Below are 23,264 nucleotides of genomic sequence, written 5' to 3' on the forward strand. Positions count from 1 at the left end.
TGGTTTGAATACTAGACAAGGATTCTAGGAGACCAGGGTTTCAATCCCTGCTCAGCTATAAAAACTCACAGGATGATCTTGCACAAGTCACACTCTCTCAGCCCAAGAACACTTTAAGATTGCCTCAAATCTGGTGCAATAAAGCCACACAGTGTATGGCCCTATCTGCGCCAAACTCAGGAGATACCACCTTAACCCAGTTTTTAAAAACTCAGTTTTCTCCAGAGTTTGCCAGAAAGTCCAGTGTTTCTTGTAGTGTGGACAATGGATTCACCCTTGATTTGAGGATGGGGTAGCACACAGGACAGATTGCTGCCTGGCAGCCACCCCTATTTATCTCAACAGTTATAGAAAGATTTTTCCCTCCTCAGTGTCACTGTGATCTGGCACCTCATTTTTGACATCAGAGCAAGCAACTGTGCACCACCGGCAGTGGCTACAAGGAGGAAAAAAAACTTTTCTATAACTGTTCCAGACCAGGAACTGGTCCAGATATTGATGTAAATGGCAGAGGAGACGGATAAGGGCAGAGGAGAAGAGAGAAAACATATGTGTATGTTCCAAAACAGAAGAGCAAAAAAGACACTCAGAACCACAAGAGAAACCAGCATACTAGCCCCAAATAAATTATAACTCAAAGTTAAGATAGGTGGGATTCTTTCTCCAGATTAATTCCACAATGGTGTAATTCCATTAGCAAAGTAAATCATGGGAGATTAGAATTAGAAGACAGAGTTATAGGTAAACATTAACTTAAAAGATGAAGAAATGTCATGTAATTCAATAGGGGAAGTTAGCATAAAGATAGGCAACAAGACTGGAGCCAAAATTGGATATCTGGCAAACAATCATGATATATCAGGATGTCTGAGATTTGGGAGTGCAAAATATATTTTGTGGGAATCTCCACCACCCCATAAAAGAAAGTGGGGCTTTTAAAATCATCATCAGACTCTCCCGATATGCAGAAGAAATTGTTTTTCAAAGAGGAAAGGAGGCATCCCTGGAAAAAAAAACAAAAGCAGCAAAACAAACAACTAACAGCCCTGATCATGAGGAATGCAAGGCTATCAAGGAACCACCTTTCTGATGAGAGAAGAGAGAATTATGTCAGTTAAAATGAAGTAAGTGAGAAGATACTGTAAGATTAATTAACCAAAGGACAGTAAAATTTAGTTTAAATGTTGATTGATTCAGCTTATGGTGATCCAATCCAGGGTTTTCTTGGTAAGAATTGTTCAGTGGGGGTTTACCTTTGCCTTTTTCTGAGGCTGTGGGTGTCTGTGGGGGCATGCTGCTATTCAAGCCAATAGGGCTTGAATATCAGTGGATTTCCATTTTTGGGGGTGGGGGGTCCAGAAGAGATCCCCTGTGAAAATGAAGGGGTGACTAGTTATATTTGTCCATTTATCTTCATAATCTTTTGTTGATTTATTGCTCAAATACATAGTTAATTTGTCCATTTGGGACATGTCCATCAACTTTAAAATCCATTTTTCTATACACGGTGGCTCTTTACCTTTCCATCTTTTATTGTATACAATTCTGGCTGCTGTAACCATGTATAATAGAATTCTACCTAATTGTTTTTCTGTTTGTGCTTCTAATTCATTTAGCATATTTAGTAAGTAGAGTTTTCCTGATAGTGTGAGGTTTATTTTCAATGTTTCTGTAATCTTTTTATGTACAGTGATCCCTTACCTTAAGCGGGGGATCCGTTCTGGACCCCCCTGCATAAGGCAAAGAACACGTATGGGCGAGCCCCATTAAATATAATGGGGCTTGTGCTCGTAGCATAGCAGTGCGCACACGCCACAGGTGTGTGCGCCATTCATTCTATTGCCACATGGCTTCAGCATAAGCTGAAAGCTGTGTATAGTTGCCCACATATGGCGCGGGCACACTGTATAATTTTCCAGAATTTCTTTGGTTTCTCACATTGCCACTACATGTGATGAAAGGTGGCATTCTCTTTACTGCATTTCCAACAATTATTGGTGTAATAGTATTAGCAGAGTAAATCATGAGAGACTAGAGTTAGAAGACAGATTTCTAGGTAAACATTTACTTAAAAGATGAAGAAGTGTCACGTAATTCAATAGAAGAAATTAGCAAAAAATTGCAACAGGACTGGAGCCAAAGTAGGATATCTGGCAAACAATCAGGATATCTGGGATTTGGGAGTGCAAAATATATTGTGGGGGAATTCCCTCACCACCACATAAATAAAGTGACCAGGTGTCATAACTGCAAAGGCATTTCAAAATGTAGGACAGTCAAAGAAAATGTAGGTCATTACAAAACAAAAGCTAAAAACAGTAATATAAATATAAATTAATTTCATATGTTTTATTTATAGCTATATGACATATACTGTGTTTTATTATGTACTGACCTGTATTTTTCTGGTAAACTTATCTTTGTTAAAATGTTTTGTTGGCTTGCAACATACTTACAGAACTCTGAACAAGACAAATGCTTAAAACTGTATGTTGCCAACAACAAACTCTTGAGTGAATATACATTTAAATTATTCCTTTCATTTGTTCATTGTGCTGAAATGAAGGGGAACACCCTTTCAACATTAGCATTGTACTTTTTAGCCATGGTCAAAATGGAAGACATTTTAGATTTCATGGAGAGAAAGTAAAAATGTAGGACTTGCCCCTGGAAAAGGAGGGTGTCTGGTCACCCTGCCCATAAAAGATAGTGGAGCTTTTAAAATCATAATTGGACATTCCAAGTATGCAGAATTATTACTTTGCAAAAAGGAAAGGAGGCATCCCTGGATAAAAAAAAGAAAGAAATATCTAACACTCCTGATCATGGTGAATGCAAAGCTATCAAGGAACCATCTTTCTCTGATGAGAGAAAAGACAATTTTGTCAGATAAAATCATGGAAGCAAAACTATTTAGTCAAAGGACAGTAAATTTTAGTTTAAATGTTGATTGATTCAGCGTATGGTGATTCTGTCACAGGGTTTCTTGGAATTTGAAATCAGTGAAGAGTGGGGAAAAAGAATTAAGAGAAACTACCAAAATCCCTTGATGAATTAATTGGAAATGTGTCATTATTAGATGTCTGGGGATGCAAATATGGGACAGCTCAGTACTTTGTATTCTTTGCAGATAGATATGAGTCTATTTTAACAATCAATATTTTTCTACTTATTAAATGTAGGATGGCTAAGGATATAGTTAAGATGGAGACTCTCCTAAAGAATTTATCTGATCATAATCCAATTAGGTTGATATTAAATAATACTCAAGAATACAGTTGGCCAGCTTTAGGCAAATATTTTTCTTTTTAATCCGGAATTTTTGCACCATTCTGGAATTTTCATTCAGGGCCATGATGGTGGTGCTGCTGAAACTTGTGACTTGATGCCACTTCACCACCACTACCAAATGTAACTGTGGAAGGCTATGAATTTGGAAGGTCACAGAGAGAGCATGCTTAACCCTTCCAACATGTAGAAAATAATTGTATTAATGAACACCCTTCAGCTATTGCATTAATGCATTGATGTACAATGGGAGCTGGCATGACATAGTGGTTTGAATGTTAGGACTTTGGAAACCAGTGTGGAATCCCTGCTCAGCCATGTAAACCCACTGAGTGATCTTTGGCAAGTCACACTCTCTCAGCTCCAGCTGGTGTCCATGGCTAATCCCCTCTGAACAAACTTGCCAAGAAAAGCCCATTATAGGTTTGCCTTATGGTACTCATATGCTGGAAATGACTTCAAAGCACACAACAACAAATTGATGTACAATAATTCTTTTTTAAATTAAAAGATAAAGGAGAAGAAAAGGAGACTTCTCTGTTCTGATGTGTCCTGGAATTAAAAAGTAACCTACCCAAGAGTGGGAATAAAATGTTGCAGTTGCTGCTGCAAATTGCCAAAAATAGTCCGGGACAACAGAAGCATTGTTTGTTTTTTGTGGAGTGAAAAATAACCCAGAAACCACAGCAACAAATACCACAGTCTCCTGATACATTTGCCCCATATGAAGAAGCCCTCTCTCCAAAGCTTTTTGGAAGTCTGTGCATATTTCTATTCAATTGCCTGTATGTACCTATTTGTCAACCAACCCAAAGAGTTCTAATCTAGACCATCGGTGAAGCAGGAACTTTGTAGGAACTGTGCTGTTGTTGGTTTCCTCAATAAAACCTAACATTACAATAGAATTTATAATTGTCATTTTAATACTGCTTTCCATCCCTTGATCCCTTTTTAATAATTGTAGCTTTAGCTATAATACTATTCTCCAATCTTAGTAATGGTGCATACTTTTATTAGAAGACAATTGCTCATTTGTTAAAACCCATTTAACAAGTTTATTTAAAAGCCCTTATGGTGATATTCCATAGATGTTATCACTTGTTAATGATTTCCATAGCTTGATAACAGCAGGGTCTTTCCTGCCCCTCCCAGGCATGGGCCTGTTAAAATCAGAAGTGAGAGCTACAGCCCAGTCAGACTCTGTTGTTTTCACAATCAGAAAACATTGTATTCAACAGACCCATTTCTTTCCAAGGTGAGAAAGAAGCTTCAAAAAAAGCACCACACACCAAGGAGTCAAGCAGCACTAGGTAAGTGCAACCCTTAACTTTTGTCAGCAAGATTCTGCTCTTTACCTCTTGTGAAATAACAATCAAGATCTTAGTTTCTGGAGTCTAAACGTCTCTTCATTCTTTGCCTGTTTATTTGAAGGCTGTGCATTCCCTAACACACTGTACAAATACCAGAGCTCAGCCAAATTTCTATTGAATTAATTTATCAATGCAATAGGTATACTTTTGTCAGGAAGTGGAAATAAATTTCTTCCAAATGTGCAATATTGCATAGGGCCCAGGGGAATTAGAATTTGTATTGGGATTCCTCCTTACCCTTATGGTGAATCTTTTAAGAAATGCACATAGCAGCCACTGTAGGGTCTGCTTGGGACTATGCTGTTACTAGCTTTCTGGGGAAATTGTTGTGACACTAGCTGAAACCCCCTAGCTCTGTGTTTGTGTGTGTGTGTGTGTGTGTGTGTGTGTGAGAGAGAGAGAGAGAGAGAGAGAGAGATTTTCATCAGTTCCTCAGATGAAGGCAAAGCAACCACCCTCAGAACCAATTCTGCCATGAAAACCCAGTTATAGGGTCCTCTTAGGGTTGCTATAAGTCAGAAATGATTCGAAGGTACATACAACATGGAGCAGCAAAAAAGGGGTTAACATAGTGGTCCTAATACTGCTTGCAAAACTGTGTGTGTGCATGTGTATGTACACACACACACACACACACACACACACACTGTTTATAGTTTTTAAAAGATGAACCCAGCTGTATGTGATGGCTTTAGCATCATGTGTAGCTGACTCAACCTAGCAGCCATCTTTGGCTTGTGGAAGGGAGTGTCACAGGTTAATTGTGCATGGGACATGCTAACACATGACAGAAAGAGACTGTTGAGAAGTCCCGAAATCTCTAAATAGGCCTGGAGATGTATTAAACCTAGGCTGACCAGGACAATACACAAATGGCCACTGAATGCCCCTGGAGTGGACTGCTGGTCTTGTATGCTGATCTATGAATTTCATATGCAAAAAGCATATTAACGTATCGTCTCCCATTTGTGTATTTCTTTTGCTCCTCCACCACATATCAGAAATATCTTTTTTGGTTACTTGTTTGATTAAGAGTCGGCCTTGAAATTTGGATTTTTGTCCTAATGGGCATGATTGTAATCCTGTGGATGACATAGTTTGTCTTGTTTAGCATTTTGATGGTGCACTGTGCTCTGTGAAGTGTGTGGGCTGAGGGAACACCTGAGCAAGTGCTGCCATAGTGCAACTCTTCAGATGGTTTTGGACTACAGCTCTTCTGATCACTTGCCATTGCCTATGCTGCTAGGGACAAGGGGAGTTGGAGTCCTTAAACACTGGGAGACCTGCTGTTTCCCCACCATTTTCTTTTTGGGATTGTCCAAGTTACAGGTACAAGAAGGCATTTCTCTGTAAACTGATTTCATCTGTAGCAATTGTTGGAGGTAGGAGTCAAGTCCCTTTGAGGGATTTTTTTATTTTATTATTTTTATCCCGCTTTTTGCCAGGCATGCTGTGATGGCAATTTTATGGAGGGTTGAAAGTGTCTACGGATGCAAAGTCGAATTGTTATTGCCAGGAAGTACTGGCCTCTTTCTTTGATTTTGAAGTAAGAAGAGGAAGAGGAGGTGGTGGATTATCAGCTGGGAGAGGGAGAACTGAAAGGCTGACAGCAGTTGGACTTCATGTACAACAGCAAAGAAAGGGAAGGTCTATTGGGGTTATCAGGGAGCAGACAACATTAAATGGCTATGCTGTTTAGGGATGAGGTGAGTTGCAGTCCTACAACATTGGGAGGATTTATCTGTAAGCTGATTCCATCTGTATCAATTGTTGGAGGAGGGGACAAGAGACACTGTAATGGCAATTTTATGGAATTTTTTTCCAGGTTACTAGAACCTGCAAATGGCTATAGATGAAAAGTGTAATTGTTAATGTTAGGAAGTACAGTAGGCCCTTCACATTCACTGGGATTAAGGATGAAGTAACCCCCCCCCCCCCCCCGGAATATGGAAAAACTGCACTTAAAAAACCCACTATTCTTTTTACCTAAGAACACCTCTCTAGGAATCTCCAGGTCCTCCAGTGCAACTCTGTGGCCAACATCTGCCAGAGGTTGATCATAGAATCATGCTGGAGGACCTACAAATGCCTAGAGAAGTGATTTCTCTAGCAACCTCTAGATTCTCCAGCACAACTCTATGGTCCGTTTAGGCAGAATTGTGCTGGACCTAGAAATTCCTAGAGAGAGCATATTAATCAAATCCGCAAATAATCAAATCCACAAAAGTCAAAGCTGCAAATGTGGAGGGCCAACTGTAGTAGCCTCTTTCTTTGATTTTACAAGAAAGAGGAGGAGGAAGAAGAGGAGGAGGTTTAGCAGCTAGAAGAGGAGAAACTGGAGGGCTTACAGAAAATGAATTTTATAGAATCATAGAATCATAGAGCTGGAAGAGACCGCAAGGGCCACCCAGTCCAACCCCATTCTGCCATGCAGGAACTCTCAGTCAAAGCAACACCAGAACACACCAAGAAGGAAGGCCAGGATGACAGAGCAAGCAAAAAAATACATACATTTTACTTATTGACAGTCAAAAATGTATTACAATCCACAAACCAGATAAACAAAACCAATAAAACAAAATAAAGAATAGGATATTAATTGAAATGTACAAACATGGATTCATCTAAAACAAAGCCCCCATGTAATTTTAGTTTTTTGTGGGGTTTTTGGGCCATGTGGCCATGTTCTAGAAGAGTTTGTAATTCCCCAGAACCAACTACTAAACACAGATTGAAAGAAACCAATCCTGTGATTTATGTTTGGCTGAGAAAAAGGCCCAAATTCACCCAGTGAGCTTCATGGCTATGTTGGAATTTGAACCTTTTTAGTCTGTTTCACATTGTGTCTACAAAATTAAGGGAACTAAAGAAGAGTGATGCACTTTGATGAATGGACAGGAGAAGCTGCTTCAGAAGGCAGAAGGCATAGGACTAGGAAGAAGAGTTTAGCTGGTGTGTGTGTGTGTGTGTGTGTGTGTGTGTGTGATCTGCATAGCAAGACTTCACATGCTATGCATCCAATCTCCATTGTGCTCTCACACTATGCTTGTACCAGTTGACAGACAGAGATATATCCAGAATTGCCAGGTTCTGGATGTGTACACAAACTACAACCATAGGCTATCTCTTGGAACTGGAAAATGAATTACACATTTTGTGTGGAACCATCTGTTGGTGTTCATGTATTTCTGCAGAGTTTTAACCATAAATATAGCAAAGAAAATGAATGGCTGTGTGAAAGGAAAGAAGGAGCATGATGAGCAAAAGTAAATCATCCTTGTCACTGGGGGAGATGAAAGAAAAAAACACCTACTGCAGATGTTTAAAGGATAAGAAATGGGACCAGAATTGGTGACTACAGAGATTACTTCACAGGGCACTAATGATGGTATTTAAATGGATTTACAACCTAGGATTCCTCTCCTTTTTGCATGATGTCATCACTCATCCATTGTTGATCCGTTGCTATACTGTTATTATCGTGCAGTTTCACATTGACAGGTATCTCTCATTAATGAAAAATTGCACAATAATAATAGTATAACAATAGATCAGCAACAGATGAGTGACAACATTGTACAAAAAGGAGAAGACTCATAGACTGTAATTCCACTTCAATTCCATCATTAGCACTTCATGAGGTAAACTCCTATGGTTCCCACAATGACCACTGGGGCTGATTAGAGGATTCGTGAAGTCCAAAACTTAATTTTCCAAATTCTGATTCCAATCCAAACCTGTTTTTCTTTCTTTGCAAATAGGACAGTGTGAATTGATACGTATCTAACTGCACAAATATGGGCTCAGAAGTTGTTTTTGTGTGCAAAAAACTAGGAAATGAACGGTGTTGTTTTAAAGGAGTACTAAAGCATGATGAAGCAGAGAATATTCAAAACCTGACTGAGGAGGAGGCCAAAATTGCAGAAGCAGCAAAGCAGGGAGCAATAGAGGTCCTACAAGATGCCCTTAACAAGAAAGACAAGGTGCTGATGAAGGAGCCAGAGGAAATCGTCCTTAAGGGGGAAGAGAAAGATCCATTTTGGATGAAACGTCATGCAATATTAACAGAAGATCGAGTGAAGAAGCTACTTGCAGAACTCAAAAAAGTAACATTTAAGAAGAATATTAACAAGCCTAAACACTATGCATATGTAAAACGCCGCGATGAAACAAGAACAGTTTATTTGTGTAGCCTATTCTGGAATGCTCCAAAGTATCTTGAAAAAAATTCCCAGCCAGGCACCCTCATCCATGAAGTGTCTCACTTTCTGGGTACTCGTGACATTGCTTATGGTAGGAAGGCAAAGCCTGTTCCTCTTGGCTGCAAAGGTGTCATGGTAAAAAACAACCTGAAACATGCACATAGTTCAGATGTCTCTCGTCCTGAGGAAAAGTACAAGGAAGTCCTTCAGAAAGCCTTGTGGAATGCTGATAATGTGGAGTATGAGTTTGAGCTCACCCTCAACCACAAAGGAAATTACGTGGGTGACAAATACTCCTGCTGTGGGGAAACACAAAGATACTCTGTGTGTGACCAGTCTGTGCCCAACTTCTTCCATACTTGCATAGTTGGGGAAAAGTGAGTACTGAGAAGTGTTACCTTTCAAGCTATATGGCTTGTGAACATAGAACAGACCTTGTGGGTGTTATTTTTTTGGATTGCAGTTGCCATGCTGACTAGAGCTGTGTGGGAATTGTCATCCAAACAAGTGAATTTTGATTTTTCCAAAGTAGGTCTGCCATGAATGCTTCCCTTCCTGTGCCAACATCCCCATCCTTAGTCCCACAACACATTGGCCACAAACTGACCTCCCCCACCCTTCTCTCCTGCTCCATCATCAGCCCTTCATCATTTCTCCCAGTCCCCATCCTCAAAGAAGGCAGCCCCTCTAAAGCCCACAACAGGAGAAGAGTTTCTGTTGCTCGATGCTGCTCTCTGCATGGAGAGGTCTGGTCACATCAGAGCACACAAGGCAGCATGAGGAAGCCCACCTCTGATACCAGTGGTGTCACTAGGGGGTGCAGGGTGTGAGGACTACACCAGATGACACCCTATTGGGGGGGGGATGACACCACTGCTTCCCAAATACCTACCTTTTGTCAGAAATGGGCTGTAGCATACATCTGCTTCCCTTTAAAAAGGATAAGTGCCAGAATTTTTTAAAACTAGACTTTCAAAATTCAAAACTTTTATTTTTTTAAAATGTTTTAAAATTTTGATTTTTTAAAAATATATATTCTTTTAAAATTTTATTTAAAAACATCTCATTTAACCAAATCTTCACTATGTATAGGTAAATACATTTAGGTTGTGTTTATGAGATTGTAATTTGGAGGTATGTCACAACTATTAGCATTACATTCAATGGTATATGGGAATTGTGATTTACGAGTAACATTAGTGCAAAAAAGCATTACTGAGGATTCAGTGTCGTGTGAAATGGGTGGAGGTCAATGGGGGTTGGCACCATGAGTTACTACACTGGGTCACACCAACCCTAGTGAAGCCTCTGCCTGACACCATCTGATCCTGATAGGGGGCAGCGGGGCCCAGGAAGAATGAAAAGTTCTCCATTCCAGTCCTTTCCTGAAATCGCATTGGTGTATCATGCTGTTGGTGGAACATAAAACACAACTGTAGAGCAGAGATAGTAAAAATCTTAATTCAGCCACCTTTCCTGACCTCACTATATTTCAGAAAGAAATATGGGCTATTTGTGAAATTCAATTTCACAAATAGACAACATTTTAAATTGCACTAATGGTTAGGGAGACTCAGGAATGACCAGAGTCGCTTAAAAATCCATTTTTTTCCCCTCTTCTCAGGTGGGAAACAGAGAAACTAGTAAAAGGGCTGTGTAGAAGATCAGATAACATAAAATGCAAGCTGAGGCAGCACTGCAGAATTACAGATGAAATGGATGCATCTCTCAGAAAAGCCAGGACTTCACACAAGGTTGGTCTTTCCATGGACTTTGCTGGAGGAGCAGCATTACCAGGAAGCCTGCTTCTGGCTCCTCTTGTACTTGGGCTTTCTGCCTTGGTGGCTGGATGGGCAGGAGTGGCTGTGACCGGAGCAGCCCTCATTTCCATGAGGAACTTCAAAACAAGATCAACCACCAAAAAGATAGAGTTGAATGACATCTTTGCTGAATGCCAAAGTTTCTTGGATGATGTCAGGAGCATTATAGTTTCTTTATATTATGAAGCTGTATTCCAGAGAGATTTTGGCATTCAGTGTTTTTCATGTTCTTACCTGGAGTATATTACAGTTTCAATAAGCCAAATTGTGGAAGAAGTTGAATCCGAGAGAGATGATGTGCAGAAAATACATAGGTACATAGAGGGTACTATTCAGTGTGCACATCTCCTAGACAGTCTTTGCAAATTCCTTTTTGAGTAAACAGATCTGCTTTCTTCGTCAAGTTAATATTGCCTTATCTCTAATCCTGCTTGAGAAGCATAACTATATCAATATGTGGGCTGGGGGCTTTGCTATTCTAAGTTAACACTGCTGATTTGCAAGTGGTCTTCTACTCACTCTTCTCTCTGTTCCCAAATTTTAATCATGGAAGATTACTGGTAGGGGCACAACAAACATTTGACACTGACTTTGTTCCAAAGGAATCTGGCCTCATCTCAAATGTTTCTCAGAGTTATTGTGGCTGGGAAGACGAGCGGTTCAAGTGACAGGCTTCTTCCTTCCTGGAAATCTGTTCTCATTTCTAGGGTAAATTAAGTTATTGTTTCTGGAGTACCTAGTAACTGAGAAAAATGTTATGAATATGGTTTGTCAAAACTGTATAGAGAATGAAAACAAACACTGTGAGACAGATGCATTTATGAAATGTAGGAGAGATGTCCTTGCATCACATAAAAAGACTCCCCAGGTGGCTTCCACACAGAAGCTTTTCTTTTTAGTGCTTCTCACAGCCCCAAACTTTGCCCTTTTTCACAATTAACTGGAAGCATTATTGAAATGGAAGTTCTGCACAAGATTTAGTAAAATGCTACATCATCCAACAATACCCTTCTCTGTGGCTAAGATCCTCTGGGCATATTTTTTCACAAGTACTGTAAATTTGATTCAGCAAAGGACTCCTCAATAACAAAAAGATTTCTCCTTCAAGGTTCGGTTATTTTATTGCTTCCTGTTCAGTGTAGACAGGGAATTAGTGATCACTTCCTATTTAACCAACTATTGCTCTTCATGGATCTATATCTTAATTTACCTGAAACATTTATATCCTGAGTAACTTTAATTAAAAAAAAAAGATCAACAAAGACTGCTAGCTCAGGCACAACATATATGGAAAAGAAAAATCTTAAATATTTATTTTGAAAAGCTAATTCATTATGTACACATTGAAGCAGATCTCGGAAGTAACAAGTTACAAATAATGTGATCACCTGCATCTGAGGGAGCAATGAGGTGTAATGAAGTTACACTTTACAAATAATGTAAGGTGTAAGTGTGATCCCATTTTAACAAGGTACAGTAACATCCACAATCCATAACTGTGATTCCTGTTTTAGTAAAGAATAAGAAAAAAGGGGAGGAGAAGGAAAAGGGGAGGGGGGAGGAGGTGAAAAGATAACAAAATAGAATATGTTGAAAGGCCAACAAAGATGTAATGTTTTATAATTGAATTACTTTGATTAGGTGAAATAGATGGAAATTACAGTGATAATTTGTACATTATACTATAGGATATGCTGTATATAAGATTTATCAGTACAGAGATAGTCCAGTTGCAAAGCTCAGAGGAAACAGACCAAGAGCTGGAGAAAGGAAAATAAAGGAATGGGATATGAATGAATCTATGTCCAATAGTGTAACATTTGTTTGGTGTGATAAGGAAGATTGGCTGTAGTTTTGATAGCTGTGAAAGAGACGCTGGGATGTATCAATGCAATATTTTAACGTTTATTTGTTTATTTTTTGGTTTTGGTTTTTTGGGGGGGTTATGTGTAATTAAAAAATATTTCCTTTTAAAAATGTTTGTATTGTTTTTGTAAGGTAAATGTAAATGTATTGTTAATGAGTAAACTGATATGTGTTTTGGATCTTCAATAAAATGAAAAAATCCAGTGCATTTCGGTTCACTGAATAAAAGTATCACTGTTTTGTGGATTTGGGATATTATTCTACTTTGTTGTATAACCAACATGGTTACCCTGGGTATGTTTTCCCATTTTAGCAGTGTAACAATAACAGTGGGTTTTACTTATTTTACTTATTTTATAGTTATTATTGAATAAATAAACTTTTGTTATTATTCCAGTTATTTTCAAACATTCCTTTGGAAACAGCATTTTGGCAGGAATTTGACAATATTTTGATATTTTTCTGAGAAGTCCAAGGGATTACTTGGGGGGGGGGCACATTGCCACATGAATAACTTGTTAGTTTTTCACTGTTGCAAGGAATAACAACAGTGTGTTATTTCTCAGTCATTATGAAGAATAATGAGAATGAATTAATTTCAGAATTAATTTTCCCGGCTCTGCAATGGAGTCCATGCACACTCTTCCAAGGCAGCCTTATTTACAGTGTATTGCAATATTCCAATTTCATTGGAATGAAGAGCCCATACAGACAGGCCAAAATAAGGCTGCTTCAGGTCACTTTGGCAGTATGCTGTTTAAATGATGCATGCATCCTAAGAGGCCAGAAGCCGTGCCAAAGCCACGCTCCAGTCCTAAGGACTGGAGCACAGTTTTGGCACGGCTTCTGGCCTCTTAAGATGTGTATGTTAATTAAACAGCATACCTCCAAAGTGACCCAAAGCAGCCTTATTTTGGCCTGTCTGTACAGGCCTGAAGTCACACACTTCACACAGGTGTGTTTTCTTCAGAAACAGGCACAGCCGGTGTACTGACTTAAACTGGGGAAAGCACCCCTAGCAGCAACTACTACCTGAGCATGTAGGAGCAATAGCAGGCCCCAGACTATTCCCAAACTGCAAGTCTGATGCTTCAGGGAAAGTGCTGTTTTCAGGGATTCCCATTTCCAGACCCTTAGTTCTGTTAAGAGGAGGCACTTTGCCTGGATAAAAGATTCAGTTAGCAGAACTCCATCCAAGCTACTCTTGACCTCCAGCAGAAATCCAGAATTTCAAAAACTACACTCCAGATTCCAAGAGAGCCTCTCCCAATAGTTCCATCCATGTACATATGTTTAAAAGCAGAAATTAATCAATTTTATCTACAAACTCACCTGAAATCGGATGTGTTATCCACTCCACAAAAGAATCTACTTAATGAGCTTACCAGATCCTCCAGAAATGCATTTTATCTTTTCATGTTGCCTTGGCTTGGGCATCTAGACATCCATGTTATGTTTTATGTTTGGCTAATGATGAATTAAAAAAACAACTAATTCAAGTATTGGATAGCTATGGCACTTTTTAAATAGTTTGCTGTGCAACCCTCCTTATTGGATCTCTTACTCCATAGTCACATGAGCACCTAAATTTACTGGTTTGGTGGTCCCCGTCCCCCCACTGCCCTGTAAATATCACAGTACTTACTACTTTATCACTGTAAATGAACTGATGGACTGTAAATAAATTACTACAGTGTGGTGTAGCAGTTTGAGTGTCGGACTTCAACTCAAGACCAGGGTTTGAATACCAGCTCAGCCATGAAACCCTCTTACCTTGGACAAATCACACTCTCTCACCCTCAGAGTAGGGCAATGGCAAACAACCTCTGAACATATCTTGCCAAGAAAACCCCATGATAGTTTTGCCTTAGGGTCTCCATCACTCAAGAAATGACTTGAAGGCATACAAGTCCACCAACACCAATTGTCCTATGGCACAAGCGGAGACAAGTGTTGATGCCATCCTTCTGAGATGTTACTGTTGCAGCCTTTTCACTGTCTCGCCTAATGATGCTCCCCATCTGTTTCCTACCTTGAAGTTAACCTTCAGGGTCACAGGAACCATGGGAAATTTCTCCTTATCCACTTTCTCCATATTAAGCATTAATTCTGTAAATTTTTGCCATTATCCTTCCAACAATACCAGTGAGCCCTCCACATTTGCTGGGGTCAGGGGCACAGGACTCCCATGAAAGTGAAAAAATTGTAAATTAAAAAATACTAATTTTTATAACCTGAGAGAACACCTCTTTAGGAAACTCTAGATCTTCCAGCACATATCAAGATCTGAACTGCACTGGAAGAAAGTCAAATGCCAAAATTCTAGGCTCTTTGTCTCCTTCCTGAAGGGCTCTGTGTGTTGGTTGCCAGTTTCATTTGCCTTGCCTGCAGGACGCAGCTTTGATCTCTCCTCCCTTCCACTGCCTCAAATTTGTGCTGTTTTGTTTTAGATTATTTCAGATACTGCTATAAATCTTCACCATATTTATGTGCAGAAGTGCTATTCTTAGAAAAGAAAGAACTGAGCTCAGTGGTTAAAAAAACACTTTGGTGGAGACTATGACCCCCAGAATCCCATAGCCACTGGCTATGGGATTATGGGAGAGGTAGTCCAAACACAGATCTTTATTCATCTTGAAAAGGTCAATTTCAGAGGAAGGAACTTTCAAAACCACTTCTGAATATTCCTTGCCTAAGAAAAATTAACTGTGTTGAACTACAACTCCCTTCATCCTCAGACAGTTTGGTGGTTCAGGATGATGGGAGTCATAGTGGTAAGAAGAGCTTGGAAAAGCTTGAGAGACACATCAATAGTACTTTTTGCTTTGAATAAGAGGTGATAAAGAGGGAGTGGAAAGGAGGCGAAATCAAAGCTGCCTCCTGTAATCTAGCCTGCAGGCGAGGCAAATGAAATCGGCAGCTAACACACAGGACTTTGTCACACATGAGGAATTTCTCTTAATTTCAAATGAAAAGAAAGTGGGGCCAGAACGCATTCACATGAATTCGCTAGTTTAGCACAATTACATGAATGCGAATTGCGTTCGAACTGGCTTCCCATTGCCCCAAAATAGCATGCCATTGCCCGAATTTGCGTGTGGCAGTCTATCACGCAATAACGTGAAACCACATGATTGCGTTTGGACTGACTTCTCATTGCCTGAATTTGCGTGTAGTGGGTTATCACACAATAACGTTAAACCCCATGATTCTGAAAAAGGTACAGACCATAACATTGTTTGGGAGGCTAGTAAAGCGGTTATGAGGGGCTTTTTCATACACGAGGACATACAGGGAAAGAAAAAGAGAAACCAAAATATTAATAAAATTAGTGATTTAATTAAAAAGAAAGAAGAAATCTTGAAGGAAGATCTGAAAAATACAGAATTAGTAAAAGAAATAAAAATCTTACAAAAACAGATATCAATGTGTTTAATTGAGGAAGTGGGAAAGAAAATGAAATTTACTAAACAATATTATTTTGAAAATGCAAATAAATCTGAGAGATGGTTATCATACAAAATTAAAAAAGAAAAGGGGAAAAATTTAATAATGAAAATCAAACTAGGAGAAGAAGAAATTACGGACCAGGAGAAAATAAGGATGCCTTTGGGTTTCTTCCAGTTATAGGATTCTCTATATTCCTGAATGGAAGAAGGGGATTGGACTGGATGGTCCTTTGGGGGTCCCTTCCAACTCTAGGATCCTATGTATTTCTGCCAAATGCCACAATTGTAGGCTCTTGTCTCCTTCCTGAAGGGATCTGTGGAGTTTATCAGACAAGGAAAATTGGAAGTATAATCCAATGGCAATCTGAATGCAATCATGGGGTTTATTTTTTTTTTAATTTTATTGAGAATTCAAACACTACAACACTACAAACAACACAAAAAACATTTAGCTAAGGACATCTCTAATACCAATACAATTGTTAATAAGAATGATTTCTTAATAAACAATACTAAATTTAACCTAAAGTGCAAACATACAAAAACATACAAAAACATAAAAAACTAACAAATAACATCTATTCTAACTCTTTACATTCTAGCTACTACTACCTGAACAAATTATACTACTCTTGACTAAAACGATCCTTCCTGTCTTGTGCTTGGGAATGATATTCATAAATTCATTTGTAATCCATTTTATTTTCTCTTTTATTTTTTTCTATTTTGTATGCTACATCTCAAAAAAAAAAAAGCTATTTTCTAATAAACTCTATTTTCCTGTCTGATTCCTTGGCTATTCTATCTAAATATAATTATCACACAGTGACCTATGTGCTGTCATCCCAAAAATGGTTAAAGTGCAGTTACTCTGGAAAAGCAAGCCCATTTGCTAATGGTTATCACACGCATGAGCACAACAAGGGTTTAAAGGCACAATATTTAGAGTTAGATTCGAATTTGGCTATCAGATGGGTGAGGACAAATCCCCATTGCTTGTTTAGAAATATCTGTTCTGAGCATGCTCCAAACTGTCACTTCCACAAGTGCCCTCCCACATGCTGCTGGGAGAGAGGGGAAACCAGGGAGGGAAGCCTCTTTGTCCCAAATGCCCCAGCAGCTGTGTATGAGGAACGCAGACAAACTCTGTCAAACCACAAAAACACACACATACACACAAGAGTCACATGAGTCCTATTTCCTCTGGGGCTGAGAGGGTGTGACTTCCTCAAGGTCACCCAGTGGGTTTCATGACCAAAAAGGGTCCCTGTCTGTCATCCATCCATCCATCTCTGTCTGTCTGTCTATCTGTCTGTCTGTCACCCATCTTTCTGTGTGTGTGTGTGTGTGTGTGTGTCATCTATTATCTATCTATCTATCTATCTATCTATCTATCCATCCACCTACCGTACCTATCTATCTCTGTCATCTGTCTCTCTGTGTCATCTCTCTCTCTGCCATCTATCTATCTATCTATCTATCTATCTATCTATCTATCTATCTTTGCCATCTATCTATCTATCTATCTATCTATCTATCTATCTATCTATCTATCTATCTTTGCCATCTGTCTATCTATCTATCTATCTATCTATCTATCTATCTATCTATCTATCCACTTACCGCTCTCTCTCTCTGCCATCTATCTATCTATTCACTTACCCCTCTCTCTGCCATCTATCTATCTATCTATCTATCTATCATCTATCTATCTATCATCTATCTATCTATCTATCTATCTATCTATCTATCCACTTACTGCTCTCTCTCTGCCATCTATCTATCTACTTACCCCTCTCTCTGCCATCTATCTATCTATCTATCTATCTATCTATCTATCTATCTATCTATCTATCCATCCATCCATCCATCCATCCATCCATCCATCTATCTATCCACTTACCGCTCTCTCTCTGCCATCTATCTATCTATCTATCTATCTATCTATCCACTTACCCCTCTCTCTGCCATCTATCTATCTATCTATCTATCTATCTATCTATCTATCTATCTATCCATCCATCCATCCATCCATCCATCCATCTATCTATCCACTTACCGCTATCTCTCTGCCATCTATCTATCTATCTATCTATCTATCTATCCACTTACCCCTCTCTCTGCCATCTATCTATCTATCTATCTATCTATCTATCTATCTATCTATCCATCCACTTACCGCTCTCTCTCTCTGCCATCTATCTATCTATCTATCTATCTATCTATCTATCTATCTATCTATCTATCTATCTATCTATCTATCTATCTATCTATTTCTCTCTCTCTGCCATCTATCTATGCACTCTCTCTCTCTCTCTCTCTCCCCCTCCCTCCCTCCTTCCCTCCCTCTCTCTGTCAGAGAGAGAGGGTCCATAAACTTTCCTGGTTCCAGCGAGGGTGAGCCTCCCAGATGCCCTCCTTTTCCACGTCCTCCATTTCTCCCCCCTGTCCAGGAGGACTTCCAAAATGCCCTCTCTCTTCCTTGCAAGCTCCAAAACCAGAGACACACGAGAGAGAGAGAGAGAGAGAGAGGAAGAGAGAAAGGAGGAGGCTGGGGCCAGAAGCCTGCCTGATTCCATGCCCTCCTTTTCCCGGGCATTTCCTCCGTTACTCCCAAAGGCTTTATCTTTGCCTTCTCCCAGGAGAAAGCAGCAAAGAGGAGGAAAGCCAGGGGAGTGTGTGTCTGTCCCTTTAAATTCTCTCATTACGTGAAAGGAGTCAGTTCGCAAGCCAAAGGGGCTCCTAACTCCGGTAGTTTTGCGAACTTGCTTCCTCCCCATTGGCCTCCCATTCCCCCCAGATTACCTGCGCACCCGTTTGATAACGTCCATAGAATCGTAGAGTTGGAAGAGACTCCAAAGGACATCCAGTCCAACCCCATTCTGCCATGCAGGAACTCTCAATCAAAGCATCCCCATTGACAGATGGCCATCCAGCCTCTGCTTAAAGACCTCCAAAGAAGGAGACTCCACTACAATCTCTGAGGAAGGAGTGTGTTCCACTGTCAAACAGCCCTTACTCTCAGGAGGTTCCACCTAGTCCAACACACAAAGCTATATCCCAACTTCCTATCCAGGAAGAATGTCAAAATGTTCTCCATTCTGACCATGACTGAGAAAATGAATATATATTGTTTTTTATTAATGTTTTTGGCTTTTAGTTGGTTGTGTTCTCCATTTTTGAAGGTCCTACAATTTGTCATACATTTTGTTGTGCATCATGTCCTACATTTTTCTTACATTTTGAGGGGCTACCGGGGGGGGCACCAAAATATTTCTCGCCTAGGGTGGCCAAATATCTAGAGCCGGCCCTGTGCCCCATCGCCCCCCCCAGCCTGCCCATGGAGTGATGCGGGAGGCAAAGGGTTCCGGGGAGATGGAGGCTCCTCCTCCCTTTTCCAGCCGGCTGCTACTTGGCCCACTGGGAAAGAAGCAGAGTTGGTTCCTGGGCTTTTTCTCCTGAAGAGGAATGCATGGGGAGTGGCCTTGAGACTTGCGGATAATCAAGACCGCGAGTCTCAAGACCACTAATATGGGTGGCCATATTTCTGAATGTATATTCAGAATTTTTAGCTCCTGCGCGTGTACACGTTACAACCATATGCTGTAACTTGGAACAGGAAAATGAATCAGACTTTTGTGTGGAATCATCTATTGGTGTATTTTTGTGCAGTTTTGACCATAAATGTCACTGAGTGCAAAAGAAAATGAATGGCTGTATGAAAACAAAGAACAAATATAATGGGTCAAAATAGTAAATTATCTTTGTCATTATGGTCCAAAACACACTGCAGAAATAAACCAGTTTGAGACTGCTTTAATTGCCCTAACTCAGTTCTAGGGAATCTTGTGAACTGTAGTTTATTGTGGCACCAAAGCTGACAGAGAAGGCTAAATGTCTCACAAAACTACAGTTCCCAGACTTGAACCAGGGCAGTTAAAGCAGTCTCAAACTGAATTATTTCTGCAGTGTGTTTTGTCCCTGTAGGAGGTAAAAGAAGAACACACACTCTGGATAGCTACACGATAATAAATGGAACCAGAACTGGGGACTACAGCTCCCACCATGACCTCTAGGGCTGACAGGAGTATTCTGGAAACTTAATTTTCCAAACTGTGATTCCAATCCAAACACTTTTTTCCCCTTCTTTTCAAATTTGAATTGGTCTAATTGCACAATCATGAGATCACAAGAGGTTATTGTTTGCAAAAAAAATAGGAAATGAACAGCATTGTTTTAAAGCAGTAATAAATTTTAATGAAGAAGCAGAGGATATTCAAAACCTAACCAAGAGGGAGACAAGCTTTGCAGAAGCAGCAAAGCAGGGAGCAATAGAGGTCCTACAAGATGCCCTGAAAAAGAAAGACAAGGTACTGATGAAGGAACCAGAGAAGGTAGTCCTTAAGGGGGAAGAGAAAGAATTTTTTTTTAATGAAACGCTATGCGATATTGACAGAAGACCGAGTGAAGAAACTCCTTGCAGAACTCAAGTAAGATTTAAGAAGAACATTCACAGTGATCACTATGGTGACTATGCATACGTTCAGCCAGATGATGAGACAAGAACCATTTATTTGTGTGGCTTATTCTGGAATGCTCCAAAGTATCTTGAAAAAGATTCCCAGCCAGGCACCCTCATCCATGAAGTGTCTCACTTTCTGGGTACTCGTGACATTGCCTATAGTTGGAAGGCAAAGCCTGTTCCTCTTGGCTGCAAAGGTATCATGGTAAAAGGCAATCTAACTACAAGGATGCCCTTTGTAAAGCCTTCTGGAATGCTGATAATGTGGAATATGAGTTTGAGCTCACCCTCAAACACAAAGAAAATTATTTGGGTGGCAAATACTGCTGCTGTGGGGAAACAGCAAGATACTCCGTGTGGGATCAGTCTGTGCCTGACTACTTCCATATTTGCAGAGTTGGCAAAAAGTAAGTATTGAGAAGTTTTACCTTTCAAGCCATATGGCTTGCAAATCAGGAACCGACCTTGTAGATGCTACATTTTTGGGTGGCAGTTGCCATGCTGACTGGAGATGTGTGGAATTGTAGCTCAAACAAGTTAATTTTGGTTTTTTCCCCCCAAGGCAGCTTTGCACTTCCTACTAAAACACCCCTACCCTTAGTCCTTACAACCCATTAGTCACAGACTGACCTTCCCAACCCTTCTCTTTTACTCCCCCATCAGCCCTTCATCTTCTCTCCCATTCCCCTCCCAGTGCTCATCTCTCAAGTGAAGCAGCCCCTCTAAATCCCACAGCAGGGGAAGAGTCTCTGTTGTTCCATGCTGCTTTCTGCATGGAGGGGTCTGTTCACATCAGAGCACACCGGGCAACCAATGAAGCCCACCTCTGCCACCATCCAGCCCTGGGAGGAGGCAGAAGGGCCCAGAAGGCAGAACAGCTTTCCACCCTTTCTTTGCTGATACTGGTGTATCATGTTGTTAGTGGAACATAAGTCACAGTCCTGCACCAGAAGCAGCAACAATCATGATTCAAATCCTTTTACTGACCACAGAAAGACACCTCTATCAGCCTTCTTGTGAAATTCATTTTCCTGAATAAACAACACTGAAGGTCAGGGAGACTAGGAAATTACAAGAGTTGCTTAAAATCAATTTCTCCATTGGCTAGTAACAGAGTTACTAGTCAAAGATCTATGTAGAAGATCAGAGAAGATAAGAGGGAAGCTGGTACAGCATCAGAGAACTGCAGATGAAATTAAAGAATCTCTCAGAAAAGCTGAGACTTCACGCAAGGCTGGTCTTTCCATTGACTTTTCTGGAGCAGCAGTAGCATCCATAGGTGTCTTCCTGGCTCCTCCCACACTTGGGCTTTCTGCCTTGGTGGCTGGAGGGGTCGGAGTGGCTGGGGCCGGAGCAGCCCTCATTTCCATGAAGATCTTTGATGGAAGAGCATCCAGCAAAAAGAAGGAGTTGGATGACATCTTTGCTGAATGCCAAAATTTCCTGGATGATGTCAAGAGAGTTATAACTTTCCTAAATGATACATTTGCATTCCAGAGAGATTTTGGTATTCAGTATCGTTCCTACTCTTGCTTGAAGCATATCACATATTTGAAAAAACAAGTTGAATCTGAGAGAGATGATTTGCAGAAAATATATAGGTACATGGAGGGTACCATACAGTGTGCATATCTCCTAGAAAGTATTTGCAAAATTCTTTTTGATTAGACAAATCCACTTTCTTCATCCAGTTACTACTGCCTTAGCTCTGATCCTGCTTGAGAAACATAGCTATATGAATATGGGGATGGGGGGGGGATTGCTACACTAGGTTAATATTGCTGATTTGCATATGGTTTGCTTTTCACTATTTTGCTGATAAGAGCACAACAAACATTTGACACAGACTTGGTTCCAAAGGAACCTGATATCACCTCCAGCTTTTGTCAAAATTATTGTGGCTGGGAAGACTAGTTGTCCAAATAATTGGTGTATTGCTTCCAGGAAATCTGTTGCCATTTCTAGGGTATATTAAGTTATTGTATCTGGAATACCCAGAAACTGAGAAAAATGTCATTAATATGGTTCGTCAAAACTATATATAGAATGAAAACAAATATTGTGAGAAAGATTCATTTCTGAAATATAGCAGAGACATTTTTGCATCACATAAAAAGCTTTGCCAGGAGGCTTCCATACTAGAGCTTTTTTTTTTAGTGCTGCTCACAGCTTCACCCATTGCCCTTTTTCCCCAAATTCTACACAGGAGGTAAAATGCCACATCATCTAACAACACCTTTCTCTGTGGCCAAAATCCCCCAGGCATGTTTTTCACAAGTGAATTCCATTCAGCAAATGTGCCCTTTAATAACAAAAAAGATTTCTCCTTCAAGGTTCTGTTCTTTTTTTGCTTCCTGTTTCAGTGAGGAGGACAGGGAATTAGAGATCACTTCCCATTTGATCAGCTATTACTCTTCATGGATCTATATCTTAATTTACAGTATATGGAGAGAAAACGAGAGAGAGTAACTTTCTTTTAAAAAAATAATAAGTAAACACTGCTGTCTCAGACACAACATACAGAAAGGAAATATATAAATATTTAGAACCAAGTCAATACATTGTGTACACACTGATGCAGACCTTGGAAGTAACAAGTTAGAAATAATGTGATTACCTGCAATTAGTGCCTCTGCAGCAGCAATGAAGTGTAATGATGTCACACTTCATAAGTAACATAAGACTGATCCCATTTTATTAGTGCAACAATAGCAGTTATTTTATTTATTTTTCTTGCTGTTACAGAA

The 23,264-nt window shown here is 39.9% G+C and overlaps 2 protein-coding genes and 1 pseudogene across 2 annotated transcripts; all 3 read left to right on the forward strand.

The window, feature by feature from the left end:
• The first annotated feature begins 8,455 nt into the window (after window positions 1-8,455).
• Window positions 8,456-11,061, forward strand: LOC149314084 (uncharacterized). Its single transcript, XM_089523059.1, has 2 exons — window positions 8,456-9,237; window positions 10,485-11,061. The coding sequence occupies exons 1-2, from the start codon at window positions 8,456-8,458 to the stop codon at window positions 11,059-11,061; spliced, it is 1,359 nt and encodes a 452-aa protein (XP_089379185.1).
• A 9,114-nt stretch (window positions 11,062-20,175) lies between these two features.
• On the forward strand, window positions 20,176-20,928 carry LOC149314085 (uncharacterized; annotated as a pseudogene).
• Window positions 20,929-20,957: 29 nt separating this feature from the next.
• Window positions 20,958-22,185, forward strand: LOC149314086 (uncharacterized). Its single transcript, XM_089523060.1, has 2 exons — window positions 20,958-21,030; window positions 21,626-22,185. Exons 1-2 carry the CDS (start codon window positions 20,958-20,960, stop codon window positions 22,183-22,185), a joined length of 633 nt encoding a protein of 210 aa, XP_089379186.1.
• The last annotated feature ends 1,079 nt before the right edge of the window (window positions 22,186-23,264 follow it).

Source organism: Sceloporus occidentalis, unplaced genomic scaffold (genome assembly GCF_023333645.1).
Source record: "Sceloporus occidentalis isolate IW3139 unplaced genomic scaffold, rSceOcc1.0.p SCAF_4, whole genome shotgun sequence".
In the NCBI taxonomy this organism is placed as follows: domain Eukaryota; kingdom Metazoa; phylum Chordata; class Lepidosauria; order Squamata; family Phrynosomatidae; genus Sceloporus; species Sceloporus occidentalis.

What these genes read in the sequence shown, in the direction of transcription:
- LOC149314086 (XM_089523060.1), top strand. Translation starts at nt 20,958, where the DNA reads ATGGCTTGCAAATCAGGAACCGACCTTGTAGATGCTACATTTTTGGGT. An exon ending in TTGCCATGCTGACTGGAGAT is followed by an intron (nt 21,031 to 21,625) that starts GTGTGGAATTGT and finishes TCCATTGGCTAG; the next exon opens with TAACAGAGTTACTAGTCAAA.
- LOC149314084 (XM_089523059.1), top strand. Translation starts at nt 8,456, where the DNA reads ATGGGCTCAGAAGTTGTTTTTGTGTGCAAAAAACTAGGAAATGAACGG. An exon ending in ACTTGCATAGTTGGGGAAAA is followed by an intron (nt 9,238 to 10,484) that starts GTGAGTACTGAG and finishes CCCTCTTCTCAG; the next exon opens with GTGGGAAACAGAGAAACTAG.